Source organism: Pipistrellus hanaki (genome assembly GCF_964339955.1).
Source record: "Pipistrellus hanaki genome assembly, chromosome: 6".
NCBI classification, from domain to species: domain Eukaryota; kingdom Metazoa; phylum Chordata; class Mammalia; order Chiroptera; family Vespertilionidae; genus Pipistrellus; species Pipistrellus hanaki.
In genome coordinates this window covers 59,840,608-59,859,210 of record NC_140508.1, presented here as the reverse complement: position 1 = coordinate 59,859,210, position 18,603 = coordinate 59,840,608, and the positions used below count along the sequence as shown (strand labels likewise).

The window sequence follows — 18,603 nt, the reverse complement described above, 5'->3', positions numbered from 1 at the left end:
ATATCCCCAAGGGGTCCCAGATTGCAAGAAGGCCAATTGTCCCCCAACTGCCCTCCCCTGCTAGCCTGGTCACCCCTAACTGCCATCCCCTGCCAGCCCAGTCACCCCCCAACTGACCTCTCCTGCCAGTTTGATCGTCCACAACTCTCCTCTCCTGCCGACCATCTTGTGACTACTTTACACAAGGGCATCACACAACGCCACCTAGGCTTGTATTATATAGGATTACTTAAGCCTGGTTCACATGTTTGACATTTTCTCTTTGGTATCCACAAAATAAACCAACCTGCTTTACTTGCCAACATCTGATTCTTAAAACTCTGATTTATGACACATTCACATATCACCAGTGTAGTAGCATTTAGATCAGTGTTCAACTGGGAGATCCTTGCTGCTAAAGTCAGGGAGATTAATGGGTTCTTCTTTTGAATTATTATTCCTTTTAATGTTTCCACATTAAAGTTACTTTATTACACAAAGATACATGTCTACTGAGATCAGTCCATCTAGATAACAACATAGGCTAGGTGGAGTTACTTCTTAGAACTTTAGTTGATTTTAAAGCCTAACTTTCTGTATCTTTTCTGGCAAAAAATAAAATAAAATAAAATAAATAAATAAATAAATTAATTAATTAATTAAAAAAAAAATCTGAGACTTGAAAATGGCCATGGCCAAAAATATTAGCTAAAAGATTCTGTTAACTCAGAACTAAAGTACGAACTTGTTTGATTTAATTATAAACCTTAGTTCTTTGGATCTAGCCATAATTTTCATACCTGATTCATTTACAGTGAAGCAGCCAATAAAAAGCATCAATAACTTAACATGATAGCCATTTTCTTTTATCCTTTATCTTACTTTCTTTAGCTTCCTACTAACAATAATTTTTTTTTTTTTGCATTTCAATACCAAATTTCAAAAGTTATAAGGAAACATCAATGGGAGGCTATTTGGGTCAGGAAAGGGGCTCAGCAGTGATTACTGTCTGACAGCTCTTCTGCTCAGGCTTTTGTCAGTAGTTCTAATAGGTATTCAAGCAGAGATGTTGTAGGAGGAACTGTCGCAATTTTCAGAAGCTGAACAACATATAATTTTGTTGAATTTGCATTCAAATAAATGCTTGCTTCAAAAATGCACCTGCTTGTTTCTATGACAATAGGCATCGTAAAATGATGCTCATATAGATTGATGACGACTGTCATCCCATTATTGCTATTATTTTCTTCCTTGAACAATTCATCAAATTCTTCTATTACCTATTACTCAACCATTTGATATGCCTCAGTAGACAAAACCATGTCACAGAAGTTTTAATGTGTGTTTTGCTAATACTAAAAAGCCAAGAGACATTCTCCTATTATTAGTTCTGAGACAACATCCATTGATTTTGCTAATTGGATAATCAACATTCTTCTGTGATTCAGTAGTAAAATATTTTATAGTAAGTAAGAATAGGATTGAGTGTGTACCTCTTAATGTATACTTCAAAATACTGTTTTTAAGAAAGTTGATTCAAAAATATGTTAATATTTTTATGCATATTATATAACCTGGAAACATTCACATCATTATAAATATGCATCCTAAAATATATATAATTAAAAAACTCGTTTTTAATTTTTTGCTTTTATATAGTAACCACTATAACTATTCAAAGACTTAAACTTCTTTTTTTACATTTTTTCTCATTTTTTATTAAAATATTATATGTGTACATATCTTACCATTGCCCCCCACCCTACTCCTATACATGCCCTCACCCCCCAATGTTTTGCATCCATTGGTTATTCTTATATGCATACATATAAGTCCTTCTGTTGATCTCTTATCTCCCCCACCTCTCTCTAACCTTCCCGCTGTAATTTGACAGTCTGTTTAATGCTTTACTGCCTCTGTATCTATCAAAACATGATGCCATTATGCATTTCTATGACAGCCTAGTTATCATAGAAATTATAATAAAAATTAAATTACCAAAAATATATATATACTACCTCATATAAAGTGATGACACCATATGTTTGAATTGGTTCTCGCCATTGAAGAAATATCTTCTCTTCAAAGGTACTTCCTTGAATGGATTCAGTAGGAACAGCACCTGGCACTGTAAGGGGGGAAAACCAATAGATGTTTAAGTAACAAACCAAAAAAAGAGAGTTTTTTAGACTTGAGTAAACTCTCTATTGAGGCACAATATTTTAATAATCTGTATACACATTGAATTAAAAAAATCTAAAATTCAAAACCATTTTGACTATACTGTGGTTAATAAAAACATTCCCTCATTTTTTCTTTAAAGTTTGAGTCAATTAGATGAACCCCAATAATAATCTTTCATATGAGCTTTTTAATTCTTCAAAAATAAATTAAGGCGTCCATGGAGAAATCAGAATTCCCACACATCTCTTATAAGAGTACAGACTGGTACAGCCATTGCATAAAATAATGGTAGTATTTAAGTAAATTTAAGGAGGCAGCTATCATACAACATTAATAATTCAAACTCCAGGTATATTCCCTAGTAATATTTTTATACATAGTACCAGGAGACATACACTAGGATGTCAACATAGCAGCATTTTAAAACAAAACAAATAAAACTGAGTTAAACCAAATAGTTTAATTATTTCATATTCACACAATACAACACAAAAATGATTGAAAATGATGATAGCTTTATGAAGGACCTGATACTTGAGGAGAACTGGGTAGCAGAGGAGATGGAATTGAGAGGCAGCCATGTAGAAATGCAGGTGGTGGATGACAACGGGAGATGAGGAAGAGCCCAGGATAAAAAGTGTGGCATAAAGGGCCAATGCTGAGGGGACATTTTTTCAGAATGAACTGCAGTGAGAAAGTCAGTAGTTCTAGAGCATAAGTCAAGAATACAGAAGACCTTGAAAGTCAAGACTTGGATAAAGAGAGTCATTGAAAGTTCTTGTGTAGAGAGAAAAAAGATGCAAATATATTTCAAAGGTCAGTTTAGTGAGTGAGTAGGGTGGCATTAGAAGGACAAAAAGCTGGGACCACAAAGAAAGGGCAGAAATTATTATAGAAATTTCAGTACAAAATAATGAAGATCTGAATATAGGTTGTGGAAGATGGGAGACAAGAGCAATCTAATATCATGAAAGTAGAAACAACAGGAGTCAAGACCAAATTAAAAATTGAAATGCAGGGAGAAAGGGTCAAGAGATGACCTGTTGACCATGCTGACACCTTCATTCTTATTTCATGGGAGATGAAGAAGACTTGGAGAAATAGAAATAGGACTTCCAGTCTCAGCCCTGACTACTATACACTAATAATCTTAACAAAAATCCTATATAATAAAAGGCAACTATGGAAATTGACTGAACTGATGAATAACCAGTCACTATGACACACCCTGACCACCAGGGGGTAGATGCTCAATGCAGGAGCTGCCCCCTGGTGGTCAATGTGTACCCACAGGGGAGTGCTGCTCAGCCAGAAGCCAGGCTCACAGCTGGCAAGTGCAATAGCAGTGGTGGGATCCTTTCCTGCCTCTGTGACAGCACTAAGGATGTCCAACTGTTGGACATCTCCCGAGGGCTCCTGGACTGCAAAAGGGCACAGGCCAGGCTGAGGGACCTCCTCCCACCTGACTGCGCGAATTTCATGCACCGGACCACTAGTAATTGTAATAAAACAACTATTTGACAGCAACCAACTATTTTAAGTAGAGAAGTACTTTATGGGGATATAAAAGATAAGAATGTGGGTGAATGACTCATTTCCACGTTTTTCTTCTTTAGCAATATGCATGGTATTGTATAGGCAATAAATAATTCAAGCACCTTTAGCTCTTTACATGAAATAATAAAGTGTCATAAAATTTTAATTTGTTATAATTAATGATCAAGCTCATAATCAGCTACATGAAAAAACAAAAAAGGAAACATGTATTTCCCCCCAGGAATAAGTAAGTATATTCATTTAATGAGCTTTCCAAGTTCTTTTGAAACTTATTCTGATGCCTGACAAATTAACTCTAGGTCAAATATATGACATACTACCACTGTATTTTATGTGCTGTATGACACGTGATTGTATATGATATTGTATATAATCAGTATAAGAGCACATTTACATCCATGCTATGAGATTCAAGGTATACTTTTACTATTTTAAATTATTTTAGAGATTAATTGTGTATTTACTTTATTGATGAGTTTCTACTAATGTGCATAGTATATTAGTTAAATTCTTGTTTATTAAGGTAATATCCAATTACAACATTGTTCCTATGGGAAAATATGATCTATTTCATGACCGAAAACCTAATGAGGTAATTTCTCAGCACTACACCGAAAAGCAAGGGCAGCCTCTCTTTTGGGCTAAATTTTTATCTGAAATATGAAAAGTGTTTCAGAATGCCTTTTAAATATACTTAAATAAGCATTTCATATAAGTAATAGTACCCAAAATAATAACTCTTTAGTTCAACATGATAATAAACCTTGAATAAAGAGCAATATAGAATTATTTTACACAGAAATGTGACTATCTGACTCATAAAGAATTAAAATATACTCCTACTTCTTTATTTCCTATACCCTTTTTTATCAGTGCTTAAGTATGCAGAAGCATAGACATGTTTATATTTTATTATTCAACACACTAAATAGTTATTCCTTCTATTTTCACTATAAAGATCTCAATTTAAAAGAAACAGAAGCTGCTTTCTTGAGAGGGTATAGATTTCAAATAAACATATTTAAAAGTACTCACGATCTTCATCCGTCTGCACTATGAGTTCTTGACTTTCCTTCCTTCCTTCCGGATTCATGAGGATGAGTTTCACACTAACATTGGTGTATGGTGAGAGGTTAGTGATCGTATGCTGAGGGTGTGAATTATCTGTGTCCCAGCTTACTTCTTCTCGCACCTGTTCTTGTCCTCCTACTTGGTAACAGTAGTGGACTGTGAGATTGTAACTATGGCAACGAGTCACATTATATCCAAATGGCTCCCAGCGGATAGTGATTTGTCGAGATTTGACTTCTACCACTTCCAGTTTCCTTGGGCCTCGCATGGGATCTATTTACAAAAGAAAATAAGGAAAAAGAAAATGTAAGAGAAATGAATTTTAAAAGATATGGTGAAGCCCAGATGTCACAGATTGTCATACGTGTCCCCAATATCTGTTCTCCTCTTCCGGAATAATAAAACCCTTCAATCTTATCACTCAGACTAAAGGCTAAGTAACATTTCCAGCTTCTTCTGCAGATGTGGCCATGTGCCTGCATTCTGGTGAAGGATGAAAAGATTAGAAGTTAAGAAGAGTTTCTGGGAAGGTGCTCATAAAGAAGGGGCTCAGCATCTGTGTTCTGTCTTCCTTCCTATTATTCTGGACTGAGGACAGGGTATTTGTTGCTCATGAAGCTACGATGCAACATGAGGCTCTTCCACATTAGAATTCAAAGCAATAAAGAAAAATGAGCTACAGTTCCTGATAATCTCTGAGTTACCATTACTAGATTTGAGTTGCCTACTTCCAAATTTTTCATTAGAGATAAATAAAATGCTTTTATTTAAGTCTCTTTTCCTCTGGGACTCTGATATAAGAAATCATTTTTTTAAATTAAATTTATTGGGGGTGACCTTGGTTAATAAACTTATACAGGTTTCAAGTATATAATTCTATATCATTTGTCCATTACATTGTGTACCACTACCCAAAGTCAAATCTTTTTTTCATCGCCATATATTTGATCCTTTTTATCCTTTACTACTTCCCACCCCCCTCTGATCACCACCATACTGCTATCTGTGTCTATACATTTTTGTTTGTTTCTTTTCCATATTTGTTATTTGTTACTTTCAGTTTTATATCCCATATATAAGTGGAAAAATCCAATCTGAATGTAAAGATATATATACATTATATATACTTGTAAAAATTAATAGAGTAAATTCTTGAGAATTCACAACGAAATAATATGATGGTGAAAAAGCATCAACTTCTGAGCAGAACTCCAGGTCCCTTGAGTTTTGATTTGTATATAATTCATGCAGTTAATACTGAAGTTTTTCTTTCCCATCCCCCACAAAGTCTTAGCATTATTTCTTAGTCTGAGCTCCAGACACAGAGTTTCAAGCTTAGAAATCTAAATGACATGCCGGGAATAAAAGCATTTTGAATGGGTTTAAAGAAAGAACTATACAGAGAAAGCTTAAACTTGTTTGTGAAATGAAGATGAAGATAGAATAATACTAAGCATGTAATATTTATTGAGTGCCATATGCTATAGATTTTTCTAAAAACATTTACTTTTTATGGTTTTGGGAAGAACCTAATCTAAAATGAGGTGCTTTGGTATATTCATAAATACATTTGATGCATATATTTTGATTTTTCTTTTCCTGAATTGTGGTCATCATATATGAATTTAAAGTAATCTGCAACAGGTAAGGAATCTATAATAATAAAAGCATACTATGATAATTAGACTAGACAGCCGAACGACCTTCCAGACGTCATTCCAGATGTCCATCTGGATGAAGCCACAGTGACGAGGGCAAAGGCAAAGGCATTTAGGGGCGATCAGGCAGTAAGGTAGGGTGGTTAGGGATGATCAGGCAGGCAGGCCAACGGTGAGGAGCCAGCGGTCCCAGATTGTGAGAGGAATGTCCGACTGTAGGTTTAGGTCTGATCCCGCAGTGATTTCTGTGAGATCAGGCCTAAACCAGCAGTTAGACATCCCCTGAGGAGTCCCTGTTTGCAAGAGGGTGCAGGCTGGGCTGAGGTTACACCTCTTCCCCCCTTCCCTTTCATGAATTTCATGCACTGGGCCTCTAATATTAAATAAGCATGAAAACTTGAGAAATACTGTGTGTGCTCTTCTAAAGTAAGTTCATTTATATATATTCTATGTTCCTCAAAGCAATCCTGTGGACTAAGTACTATTGCCCCCAATACACAGATTAAAAAAAAAAATCATGGCAATGGCAGTTTAATAGTTTGACCAGGATCAAGATTTGAAACTGAATTCGTATCTGTCTGACAACTAAACAGATGTGTTGCTTTGACTCTACTGCAGAGGTTCTACTAAAAATGAAGAAGATAATAAAAAAATTATGATGGTAAAGATACCTAAAACATGACCAAAGAATATAAAATACAATGAATACCCTATGTGTAATCTTGGGATAAATGCTGAAAATAATCCTTCTCCCTTTTCCTAATTCTAGACAAGAGGCTCCTAGGACATGTGCCCTAGCTCAGCTTTCCCAGACAACCCTCCCTATCTTTGCAGCCACTGGAAATTTGCCTGGACAATTACTGATTTCCATTCGTGTATACATTCCTTGTTATCTCCTTATTTAGAACCTAGAGAGAACTTTGAACCACCCTCTTTCTTTGCAACCTCTAACAAATAAAAATACGAAAAGTGAAACAATGTTTTGGTTTTATATGTGCTATTTGGGATTCATCGGCCAAGTAGCTGCTAAAACCACAAAATGAATTTAATAATGATTGTTCATGTTACTCCACCCTGTATTAACTTGAGAAACCAAGGCCAACTGAGATGAAAACAGCCCCAGAGAAACTGGAATGGTATTCTCACGGAATATTTCTTATTACAAAATTCATTTTTTATACTTAAGTTACTACCCCGTATTTTCCGGCGTATAAGACGACTTCTGAAACAAAAAAAAAAAGTCAACCGAAAATCGGGGGCAAAAGACCAAAATTGCACAAAAATTACCAGCAGATCTTGACGGCAAAGTAAGTCTTTTCTTTGAAGTGGGGGGTAGTCTTATACAGCGAATATAGGCCTAACCCTATGTTTTAACTGTAAAATTAGGGGGTCGTCTTATACGCCGGAAAATATGGTAGTGATAGGGAAAATATCATAAGTAAGCTATTCAGAAATAACCTTGAAGGTTTTTTTTTTCCAGTCCAGAGACTTTTTCACAGTGTAAAGGAAATGTCTAATTTTATATAATGCTTCATTAGTTGAATGTTTATAAAAAATTTTTAATAAGCTCTAGATCCCATATACATAAACAGATTATCATGCATCTCTTTGCCTCTTTCCTTATTAATCACAGTCTCCTTAAGGACCATTCTTAAGCATTTTCCCAAGGTTTTCATCAATTTTACTGACTAATAAAATGACTAAGTGCTTCAAATATCAATTTAAACAAGCAATGCAGTTCTAACTTAATTTCAATAGAAAACTACTTTCCACTGTATAAATAAGCCTGTATCATTTCGGTATTCCTTAGCCAAGAGAATACACACATGAATTAATACTAGGATTTAAAAAAACAAGGGTTCTGTCTGTCTACTGGTCTTTTTTTTTCTTTTAAACCATACTCTCTTCCTTTCTGTTATTATCTCTTAGGATTAGATCACGGTAAAATTATGAAAGAAACTTCCCATAAATTTGCCAAGTATAATAGCTAAACCTAGCACAAAATAACCCTCTCTGTGACAAAGGCTCCAGGTCCCTAATGTCATGAGTGTTCATTTACAGATTTGATGAAAAGAGGCTTGTGCTCACAAGCCTGCATCTTTAAATGCTCAGTTAACCAAAATGAATGATTTTACCAAAGCTTTTCTAAACCTAATATTTCCACTGTGCCCTTCATGGGCTTTTTCCTATAGTACAATTCTGTTGCATTGCCAAACAGGTCAATATCAATATGGCAGGATCCAATCATATAAACAAGAGAAGGGATAAATACTATTTTGACTCAGATTCTTCTTCTTCTTCTTCTTCTTCTTCTTCTTCTTCTTCTTCTTCTTCTTCTTCTTCTTCTTCTTTTCTTCTTCTTTTCTCCTCCTTCTCCTCCTCCTCCTCCTCCTCCTCCTCCTCCTCCTCCTCCTCCTTCTTTTTACATTTATTACTATATTCTACCATTTACTTTTTTATTGTTTAGTATTAAATATGTCTCCTTCTTCCCCAATCAACCCACCCCCTGCCATTCCTACCCCCCAGGACAAGCCCCCACCACCCCCGTGTCCATATCCATTGGTTATGCTAATATGCATGTATACAAGTCCTTTGGTTGCTCTCTTACCCCTCCTCCCCACTCCCCTGTCTTCCCTCTGAGGTTGGAAGGTCTGTTCAGTGTTTCTTTGTCTCTGGATCTATTTTTGTTAATCAGTTTAATAAATGGTTCTGGGAAAATTGATCAGATACATGCACGAAAAATGAAACTAGATTACCCACTCACACCATACACAAAAATAAACTCCGATTCTTAAACACTCCTCCCATTAGTCAAAAGCTTAAGCGAGAAGTTGATGCAATACCACCCTGTGGATAATAGCCCACATTAGATGAAGAGCTGTCATTTTTATTGTCAGCGCCCAAAGGCTAGAATTAAATGAGTTGGGAAAATGGCATCTGATAACTTAAACTGCGTGGCCAAGTACCTGTGACAACATCCTCCTTTGGTGATAGCATTGATAGGCTAAGTTCAATGACTAAGGGAATCTGACAATCCTTTCAACTCATCCTTAGCAAACTGCCTGATTTCATTGCTGCTCTTTTTAAAGCTTCTCTCCTGCCATTCTAGAAAATTGAGCTCTGATCCAGCAATGGTTTACAATGGCTACATCTTAAGTTAGTGTTTTATAATACCTGTACCTTCTGTCGGAACCATTTCTATTAGTGTACTGCTAAATGTGAATGAGGCATTCCACAGGGACAATTTACTCTAGTGACTCAGACTGATGATCGCTGAAGACTTTGAGGGACATCGTTGTAGAAATATATCCCTATTGTAGGGAATGAATGGCAACTTCTTAATCAGAAATGGGTAATTTCAGTGGGCTGATTACAACTCATGCTGCATTTCGGGGAGTAGGGTACACACTGCCCAAAAAACCTTGGCATTCTATTACTACCATTCTATGCATGCAAAGTAAGTCTCTTGGAGTTAGGTAAAAGGGTAAAAAATTACATTCATAGGACCACTACTTGTAGAATATTTGCTTCTCTTTCCTCACAATCCTGAAGATGTTAAAAAGATGTGAGTCTATTCCAAGGACGTGTCTCTTCACACGTGCACCCTTGGCCAAACTGGAATGGGCATCGTGACAGGCCCCACTGGCACGGAGCATGTGGCCTAAACTGGGCGCACTGGCTAGGATAAGAGACTAGAGCATCCTCTCGAAGGAGAACAATGGCTGTCATGCCTGAGCTTAGTCAGGAACTTTTTCCCGATTCCCCCGCTGGCCAGCAGCATTTTTCATTCTGTTCTATTTCTGTGAGTTTGAGTCAGGTTTCAAGCACAGCAATCTGACAGTTTTGCAGCCCTAACCCCAGGGAACCAGCACGCCAGGTCCTAGCCTCCAGCACTGTAGCATCCTATTTAATCAGTGATCCTGGCTCCTTCTACACTCACCCCTGCTTTTTCTATAAATCAGGGGAGAAACTGACAGATAGGATCAATTTCCATTGCAAGTTCAATTCGCAGCTCATTTCTCCGGAACCCTGCACTTTTACCTTCTATTACTACTTGAGTGCTTTTTCTGAAACTCAATTCAGAACTTGGGAGAGATATTTGGGTGTAATTTTAGGATCCTGTCATTAATAATAAAAAAACACAGACTGCAACCAAGGTGCCCACTAACAGGTTTCTCTTTTGTCCTTCTTCATGAATTATCTGGAAGTCTATTACAATAAAAGGAATAACCAGCAGATTGGCCTTTGACCCCTGCAGCTACTGTATTTCTGCCTTACCAGTTACACAAAAGAGAGTGACAAAATAATAAAATGATAGTTTTAGTTTCTTTACTGTTCAATTAAATCAAAGAAAATACCTGATTAACCAAATATTATAGCGGCCTATCCAATCATTCAATATTCCTAAGCAGCAAGGAATTACATTAAATTCCAGGTACATGATGGCACCTTTTTTTTTTTTTTTAAAGTGAAATAGCTGTAGTTTTGTCTGTTTTCCAGGTTTTAAAAAGTGCCCTTTGTCAGAAAAGTTGAACATTCTGAAATATACTGATTCTTTTTCTTTAAATTTTTATTGTTGAAAGTATTACATATGTTCCTTCTTCTCCCCATTGATCTCTTCTAGGCCACCCCTGACCCCCAGCTCAGGTCTTCACCATCCGATTGTCTATGTCCATGGGTTATGCATAGATGCATACAAATTCTTTGGTTGATTTCTTCCCTCCCACCCACCCTCTCCAGCCTTCCCTCTGAGATTCCACATGCTACTCTAAAGGCATCTATAGTCTTGACATAATAGAATACATTAAAACTTGTCATAATAATTATATAAATTTGAATAGTCCCTCCCACAAAAATATTTTTACAAATATAACATGAATAGTTTTTATATTAACTATTGTATCATAGAATCAATAAATGTACTTGAAAAGTCTTAACTGTATCGCCCAATCTTACATCAATGAATAATTTATTCCTAAACAACAAATTGAAATTTCAAAACTAATACTACTTTACAATATGGAAAAAAAAACCTTATTAAGTGAATGAAAGTGCAGCAGCTCCAAGCCTTATACAATAGAAAATCAAACATTCTACTTTATTTCTTGATTTAAGGTGGACATATTCTCCGCAATATCTTTCATGTGTTCCAGGTGCTGGTGTGAACTTTTTTTAAATCAGAAAGATAAGTAATCTACTACCCCTGTGGTTGGGAAATGGACTGTCCACATCTGAGTTATGTTGATGGTTTAAATTTTGATCATAGTAGAAAGCTGGAACTCCCATTCACCTTTTATGGGAAATGTAAAGGATTACCTTACATAACACAATGACTAACACACACACCATGGTGAGAATGCAGACCCTCTCAGGCAAGAGTCTCAGGAGGCACACACTCTACACCTGAGTGACCAGTGAGGCCCCGGAGGAAGGTTCTCCCGTGGTGCTGGGAGACCCTGGAAGAGCAGTGTGCACAGACAAATACTGTGCTTAGTTCAGTTTGTCCACTTAAACTAAAAAATAAAGAACTTTAAAAAATAAAGTACAGGAATACATTTTTGTTTCAGGGGATTCACCAAGGTGCCTAATTTCAGCAAGTCTTTCGGGATAACTTTTAAAAAGAATGTTCTACTTTAATGTTCTTACTAAAGAGTTTGTTGAATGGCAGCTGGAAAAAAGAGGCAGTAAAAATGTTACTATTGGTATCTTCTGAAATAAAGAAATATGAGTATTGATAAAGTACCCAATGGTAGTAACATTTGTCACATTGTATTCTGCCTGAATTGATTAAATGTACAAAGTAAGGCTAGGATGCCGCAATGGTTGAAAGATATTACTCTGCAGAACATGAAATATCCTTTTTTTTTTTTTGGTTTTAATGTAAGGTCTCTAAAGTTTTAAGTAATAAAACTTTAAAATACATTGAAAAGTACAAAATCAATCACTGTTGTACATACTAATATCAAATGTTAACATTTTTGTGTTTTGCTTCAGATAACTTTTTTATTAAAGAAATAAAATATTGCTAATGTAAATCCTTTCCACATTCCTGCAGGCTATCTCAAGGTTATCATGTATCATTCCCAGACATGTTTTTGTACTTTTATTACATATATCTGGGATGGTTAAAAATTTAGGTAATTGCTACCATTTTTTTGCAACTTGAGGTTTCATTCAACATCAGCCATGCTGAAACATAGATCTTGTTTAGATTTATAGATAGGTCAGATGGATCATTTAACTAGTGTATAGAATGCCATTAATATATGAACCATAGCATACACATCATTTACCAGAAATACTCTCCACTTCAAAACAACTAGGTCTTGAGTATGATTTTATATATATATATATATATATATATATATATATATATATATGTGTGTGTGTGTGTGTGTGTGTGTGTGTGTGTGTGTGTGTATGTACTATATACACACATCCATAAACATATATATATATATATATATATATATATATATATATATATAAACGCACACATATACACACATACACATACACATTACACAAACAAAAAGTTCTTAGAGAAGACATTTTTAATGAACAAAAACTTAGGATAAACCAGTTCAGAAGTAAATGTGCTGTGAGATAGGCATGTTGAGAGAGGTTAAGGGATATTCTTTTTCAGCAATCTAATATCATTCACTAATTTACCAGACTTCAATATTCAGACACGCATATAAAATACTTAAATTGCATTTTCACAAAGTTTTCAAATGTAGGTATTCCTCCCTAATCTTATCATTCCCTCATGCTGTAGCCAGACTTTCCTATGTGGCACTGATCTGAATCTAAGGATTTTTAATTATTGCCCCTTTATAATACAAACCAAATAAAAAGCACTTCCATCAAAACTATCAAACAGATCGCATATCATTCTTACTTTCTGCACAAGTTGGGCGAATCTATCTGCTGTATCCTATATATACTCTCCCTCCCAAATTAACATCTCTGCTCTCACTGACCTATACACATGCAGCAATAGTCACCTTTCACTTGCCAAAAAGTAGCTTTTAATTTATTTTAATATTACATCAAGATCAATCTATGACTGTGTCTTTTTAGTTAAAATAAAAACTCAGAGACTTTTATAGACCCACATGGTCAAAACCCTAATGTTCATATATTGATAGTGTTTCTATATGATTTATTGAGTTCTGTAACAATCAAGTTCATTGAATATAGACACCAGGTCTAATAGAAATGCTTTACAAGATGTCTACATCTGCTAATCAACACATTTAATAAAAGGATACTAGCACAAAATAACAAATATCCTCTGTTTAGCTCAGCTCCTCTCTTCTCATAAGTCAATTCTGAAAACATCTCATTTTCTCCAGTATTTACCAGTGTTCTGTGCTGTGACTTGCATCGGTTTTACTTTATCACTTTAAAGGAGTCACAGTAAAAATGGGACTTCCACTAACCAAGGAAATGGTCCATTTTTGCGTGAGCTCCTTGGTGACATTTCCGAAGTGTAAAGGTCATCGCTGTAGAAGAAACACTACTGCTATACAGCAAAATTAGAATCTTCAATTGTTTCAATGCATTGGGATGAACAAACCACAATTCATCCTATAGATGAACTTTACATGAAAACTGTTGTATGACATAAAAATAAGTCTGCAGCAAAAGGCTTCGTTGGTATTTATTTCAGACTATATAAAAATAGGAGGAGGCAAAATGATTTCCAGAGTACTCCAGAAGTGTCAGAAATAGCAGAGAAGCATCAATCAGACCATCAAACCTCAGAGGGAAGACAGGGAAGAGTAGGGGTAAGGGGGAGAGATCAACCAAAGGACTTGTATGCATGCATATAAGCCTAACCAATAAACACAGACATCAGGGGGGTGAGGGCATGAGTGGGGGGGTCAATAGAGAGATAAGAACACATATGTAATACCTTAATCAATTTTTAAAAATTTTAATAAGAAAAATTAAGATGGCAACCCTAAAAAAAGTGTCAGAAATTGGACTGGAATGGGTTTTGCCCTTTCCTAACCCTCATAAAACTGTGATGCCCACAAAAAGCCTTAGATGTTTGGATCTGAGATTTTACCCAGAGCAATAGTTTACCCAAAACATTCACTCTTCATTACAGAAGTCAGGTGATTAGTGTTGGAGAAGAGCAAATCAAATACACTTTAGTTTTTTTCTTTATTGATTAAGGTATTATATATGTGTCCTTATTGCTCTACTGCCCCCCTCACCCTTCTACCCATGCCCTCACCCCCTGGTCTCTGTGTCCATTCGTTATGCTTATATGCATGCATACAAATCCTTTGGTTGATCTCTCCCCCTTACACTCCCTCCCCTACCTTCCCTCTGAGGTCGGACAGTCTGATCAATGCTTCTCTGTCTCTAGATCTAGTTTTATTCATCAGTTTATGTTGTTCATTATATTCCATAAATGAATGAGATAATATGATATTTATCTTTCTCTGACTGGGTTATTTCGCTTAGCATAATGCTCTCCAGTTCCATCCATGCTGTTGCAAACTAAGAATTCCTTCTTTTTTTACCACAGCTTAGTATTGCATTGTGTATATGTACCACCATTTTTTATCCACTCATCTGCTGATGGGCACTTAGGCTGTTTCCAAATCTTAGCTATGGTAAATTGTACTGCTATGAACATCGGGGTACATATATCCTTTCTGATTGGTGTTTCTAGTTTCTTGGGATATTTTCCTAGAAGTGGGATTGCTGGGTCAAATGGGAGTTTCATTTTTTAGTTTTTTGAGGAAACTCCATACTGTTCTCCACAGTACAATTTAGTTTTACCTAAACTAACCATTCTCTCTAGTTAACACTAAGCAGGTAAATTTTATTTAAAAATTTAAACCTGTTTAGAGCCTCCTATTTTTGGTATTTATAATCTTTTTATGATTGCCTAGTCTTCCATTTTAAGTTATTTATGAGTTTGGGCAAATGGTACCACAAAATGCCACACTAAACTATGCTAAAATTATTCTTCTGTGTTTTCACCAACAACTCGTATTAGAAAGAGCTTTCCTCAATGTAAAATTGCATATGATTGATAAGATTATGTTTAAACTCCTATGTTTTCCATCATTCATATCTAGGGAAGCATGGAGAATGGAGGGTAGAAAATACAGTTCCAGAAGGTTAGATAACATGTTGCTTGCATCCCACTGAGAACTTCAAGATCGGGACACAAAAAGGAATGGACAGTTTCCTTTATTTTAAAAAGATAAGAAAAAAAAGAAACAAAAGTTCTAACTTAAAATTAAAAAAAAAGTTTGATCTTTTAATCAAGAGTAATAAAAAGCTGTGGTATATTTATACCATGGAATATTATGCAGCAGTAAAAAGAAGGATTTCTTACCCTTTGAGACAGCATGGAGGGACTTGGCAAGTATTATGCTAAACAAAATAAACCAGTCGGAGAAAGACAGGTATCACATGATCTCACTCATATGTGGAATCTAATGAACAAAATAAACTGCTGAACAAAATAGAGCCAGAGACATAGAAGCATGGAACAGAATGATGAATCTCAGAAAGAAGGTGGGAATAGGTGGGTGGGTGGGGAGAGATTAACCAAAGAGTTTATATGCATATATTAGTATGTATAACCCATGGACACAGGCGTTAGTGTGGTGAAGGCCTGGGGGTGGGGCATGTGTGGCATGGAAGAGGACGATTGGAATAAAAGTATTTCAACAATAAAGATAAATTTAGAAAAATCTTAAACAAACAAACAAACAAAAAAAAAAAAGAGTAGTTTGCTTCACTGTTAAATTAGCTCCAGATTTTTCTACTAAATTAGCACTGGCTTACAGAAATACCTTAAAAGTAGTTTTTTAGTGGGATCGAGTCAATTTTTCCACCTTTCTGACTTTGCTATGTTACTTTTCAAACCCTTTCAAATATTAAGCCTTAGCTTTCTATGAGGAAGCTCAATTTTCTATTTAGAAAATGGAAAGGCGATATGAATTTTTTTTTTCCTAGATGCCAGAAAATCGATCAATTATTTATTGAAGATGTACTGATTCACAGCCATTTATTCCAACACTCCTGGAGGCCTGTCATCTGCTTCATGTCCCTTAGAGAACAGTCTATTACATTTATTTATGAGCAACTACCCCAAACTTCTCCTTTGAATGAACTTTTGTCTCCTGATTTCATAGCACCCGGAAAAAGTTCTAGACATCACCTTCTCCACTGTCCACAAAAATGAGGAGTGGGTGTGGTCACAAGTTCCCCAAGATGCCCTTGCCATTTCATGCACTGACCTTATTGCTCCCCCAACCTCAGAGATTCTGACATTCAGCTCTGGGTGGGGGGAAGGGGCGGGCTAGGAATTGGGATAAAGTAGAGTTTTAAAAGCTCCCCCTGAAGTAATCTGGAGACCACCTTCACCCCTCCTGGTAAAGAATGCCTGAAATACAAAAATGAACACATATCATACCATGCCACCTGGAAAAGTACACGGTGTGATGGATATACTACAGCACACTTTTGTTCTTAGGTTGTTTGGTACTCTCTTTTTTTTTTCTTAACTTTCTATGTTTTTTCCAGGTATTGCTTACTTGAATAAAATCACAAGGGAACTATAACAAATAAGGATTGTTATAATAGCTAATTCCTGCCGAAACCAGTTTGGCTCAGTGGATAGAGCATTGGCTTGTGAACTAAAAGGTCCCAGGTTTGATTCTGGTCAAGAGCATGTACCTTGGTTGCGGGCAATGGTAGATTCAGCCTGTACCTGGAAAATGGCAACGTGAGAAATATCTCAGAAACACAAATCATGGGATATGGTTAGTTAAATAGTTGGAATGGGACAGTGGGGGTGGGACAAGGGACAGGAAAGGCTGAAAAAGTGACATACTGAAGACAGTCTTGCCAAGACACAGCACAAAGGGAGAAGAGCTTGGGTTGAAATGCTTGTGCAATATCCATAAAAGGAAATCGGGATGCCACTTAACATGAATCTGCAGCTCAAGGTCACGGTGGAAGATTTGGAGTTCATGTGACTGTTCAAGCTTCTGGTGTAGATGATGATTTCAAGAAAAAAAGCATTTTAAAAGAAGAGAGGAATAATGAAAAAGACCACATTAGCTGAACTTAATTTTACTTGGATTTTATGGTTTTAAAAAAAAGATATTTCAAGGCATTTGTCCTTTCATATGAAACTGACAGTAATATTAAAAGTTATAATTTTAAGCTATTCATTCTTTGATATATATGCCATTTTCAATATGTAATTTTACAATAGGTTTTCCTTGAATTTTTTAAAAAAAGATAAATAAGTTTTAGTCAAGTGAGGAATTTTCAGCTTTGCACAAGAGCCAACTGGTATTTGAATTTTTATATGTGATACATATTAATAGCTATACATTTTAGAGAATGCTTCATTTAAATTCTAATGTATTTTAATAAGGAATGAAAGAATATCACCCAGTATTTTTTTTTCTTAAATTACTCCCAGTGCTTGATTACTCCTCCACAATCAAAATCATGTCTTACATATGAATGATACAAAACAAGGCTACAGCCTGCATGTCTACGAGAGAGATTTTAGCTGCTTGTTTAAAATGACATACCTAGCTATTCAGTAATCACTTTCTAATAACCCCTTTCATTTCCAAATCTACTTAGCCATCAGGCAGCAGTAAGGAGCAAGCTGGCAGCAGTTTTTACAACTGCACATTAGTTTTACATTTCATGACAAGCTAATTCTAGAGAGTTCCAAAGAGAGACAAGCATGGGCTCTTGTGATTTTCTTTCCTTTGCATGAAGGAAACATGTGACTTGCTGCTAAACGAAAGATAAAAGGCTCCAGACATATACTTTTCACATCATCCTTATGTCAGTGACAATGTGCCCCACTTGTACCCCAGGTGCTACGTTACATATCTAAGTCAACAAAAAGTAACTAGCTGACAATTACTCCTCAGCCCAAACCAGAGAGTTATAATGCAGAGGTTCAGAATCCCAATCACAACTGGAAGTGAACATGGTATGATGATGGGATCCTCACAAGAGGTCATGGGTTTAAATGCTGTGCAGACATAATGCAGAACTTCAGTATTCACTTCTTTATTTTATTTTTTAAAAATAGTTTTTATTGATTTCACAGATGAAGGAAGAGGGAGGGAGAAATAGAAAC

At 35.8% G+C, this 18,603-nt stretch overlaps 1 protein-coding gene across 2 annotated transcripts in view; it reads right to left on the bottom strand.

The window, feature by feature from the left end:
- The window catches only part of PTPRM (protein tyrosine phosphatase receptor type M), a 606,371-nt gene that overhangs the window by 245,425 nt on the left and 342,343 nt on the right, over positions 1-18,603 (bottom strand). For both annotated transcript variants that reach the window (XM_084887751.1, XM_084887752.1), the window contains exons 8-9: positions 4,756-5,064; positions 1,998-2,107 (exon numbers count right to left, since the gene is read on the bottom strand). In XM_084887751.1, the coding sequence (XP_084743877.1) occupies positions 1,998-2,107; positions 4,756-5,064 (419 nt within the window). The remainder of the gene's footprint in view (positions 1-1,997; positions 2,108-4,755; positions 5,065-18,603) is intronic.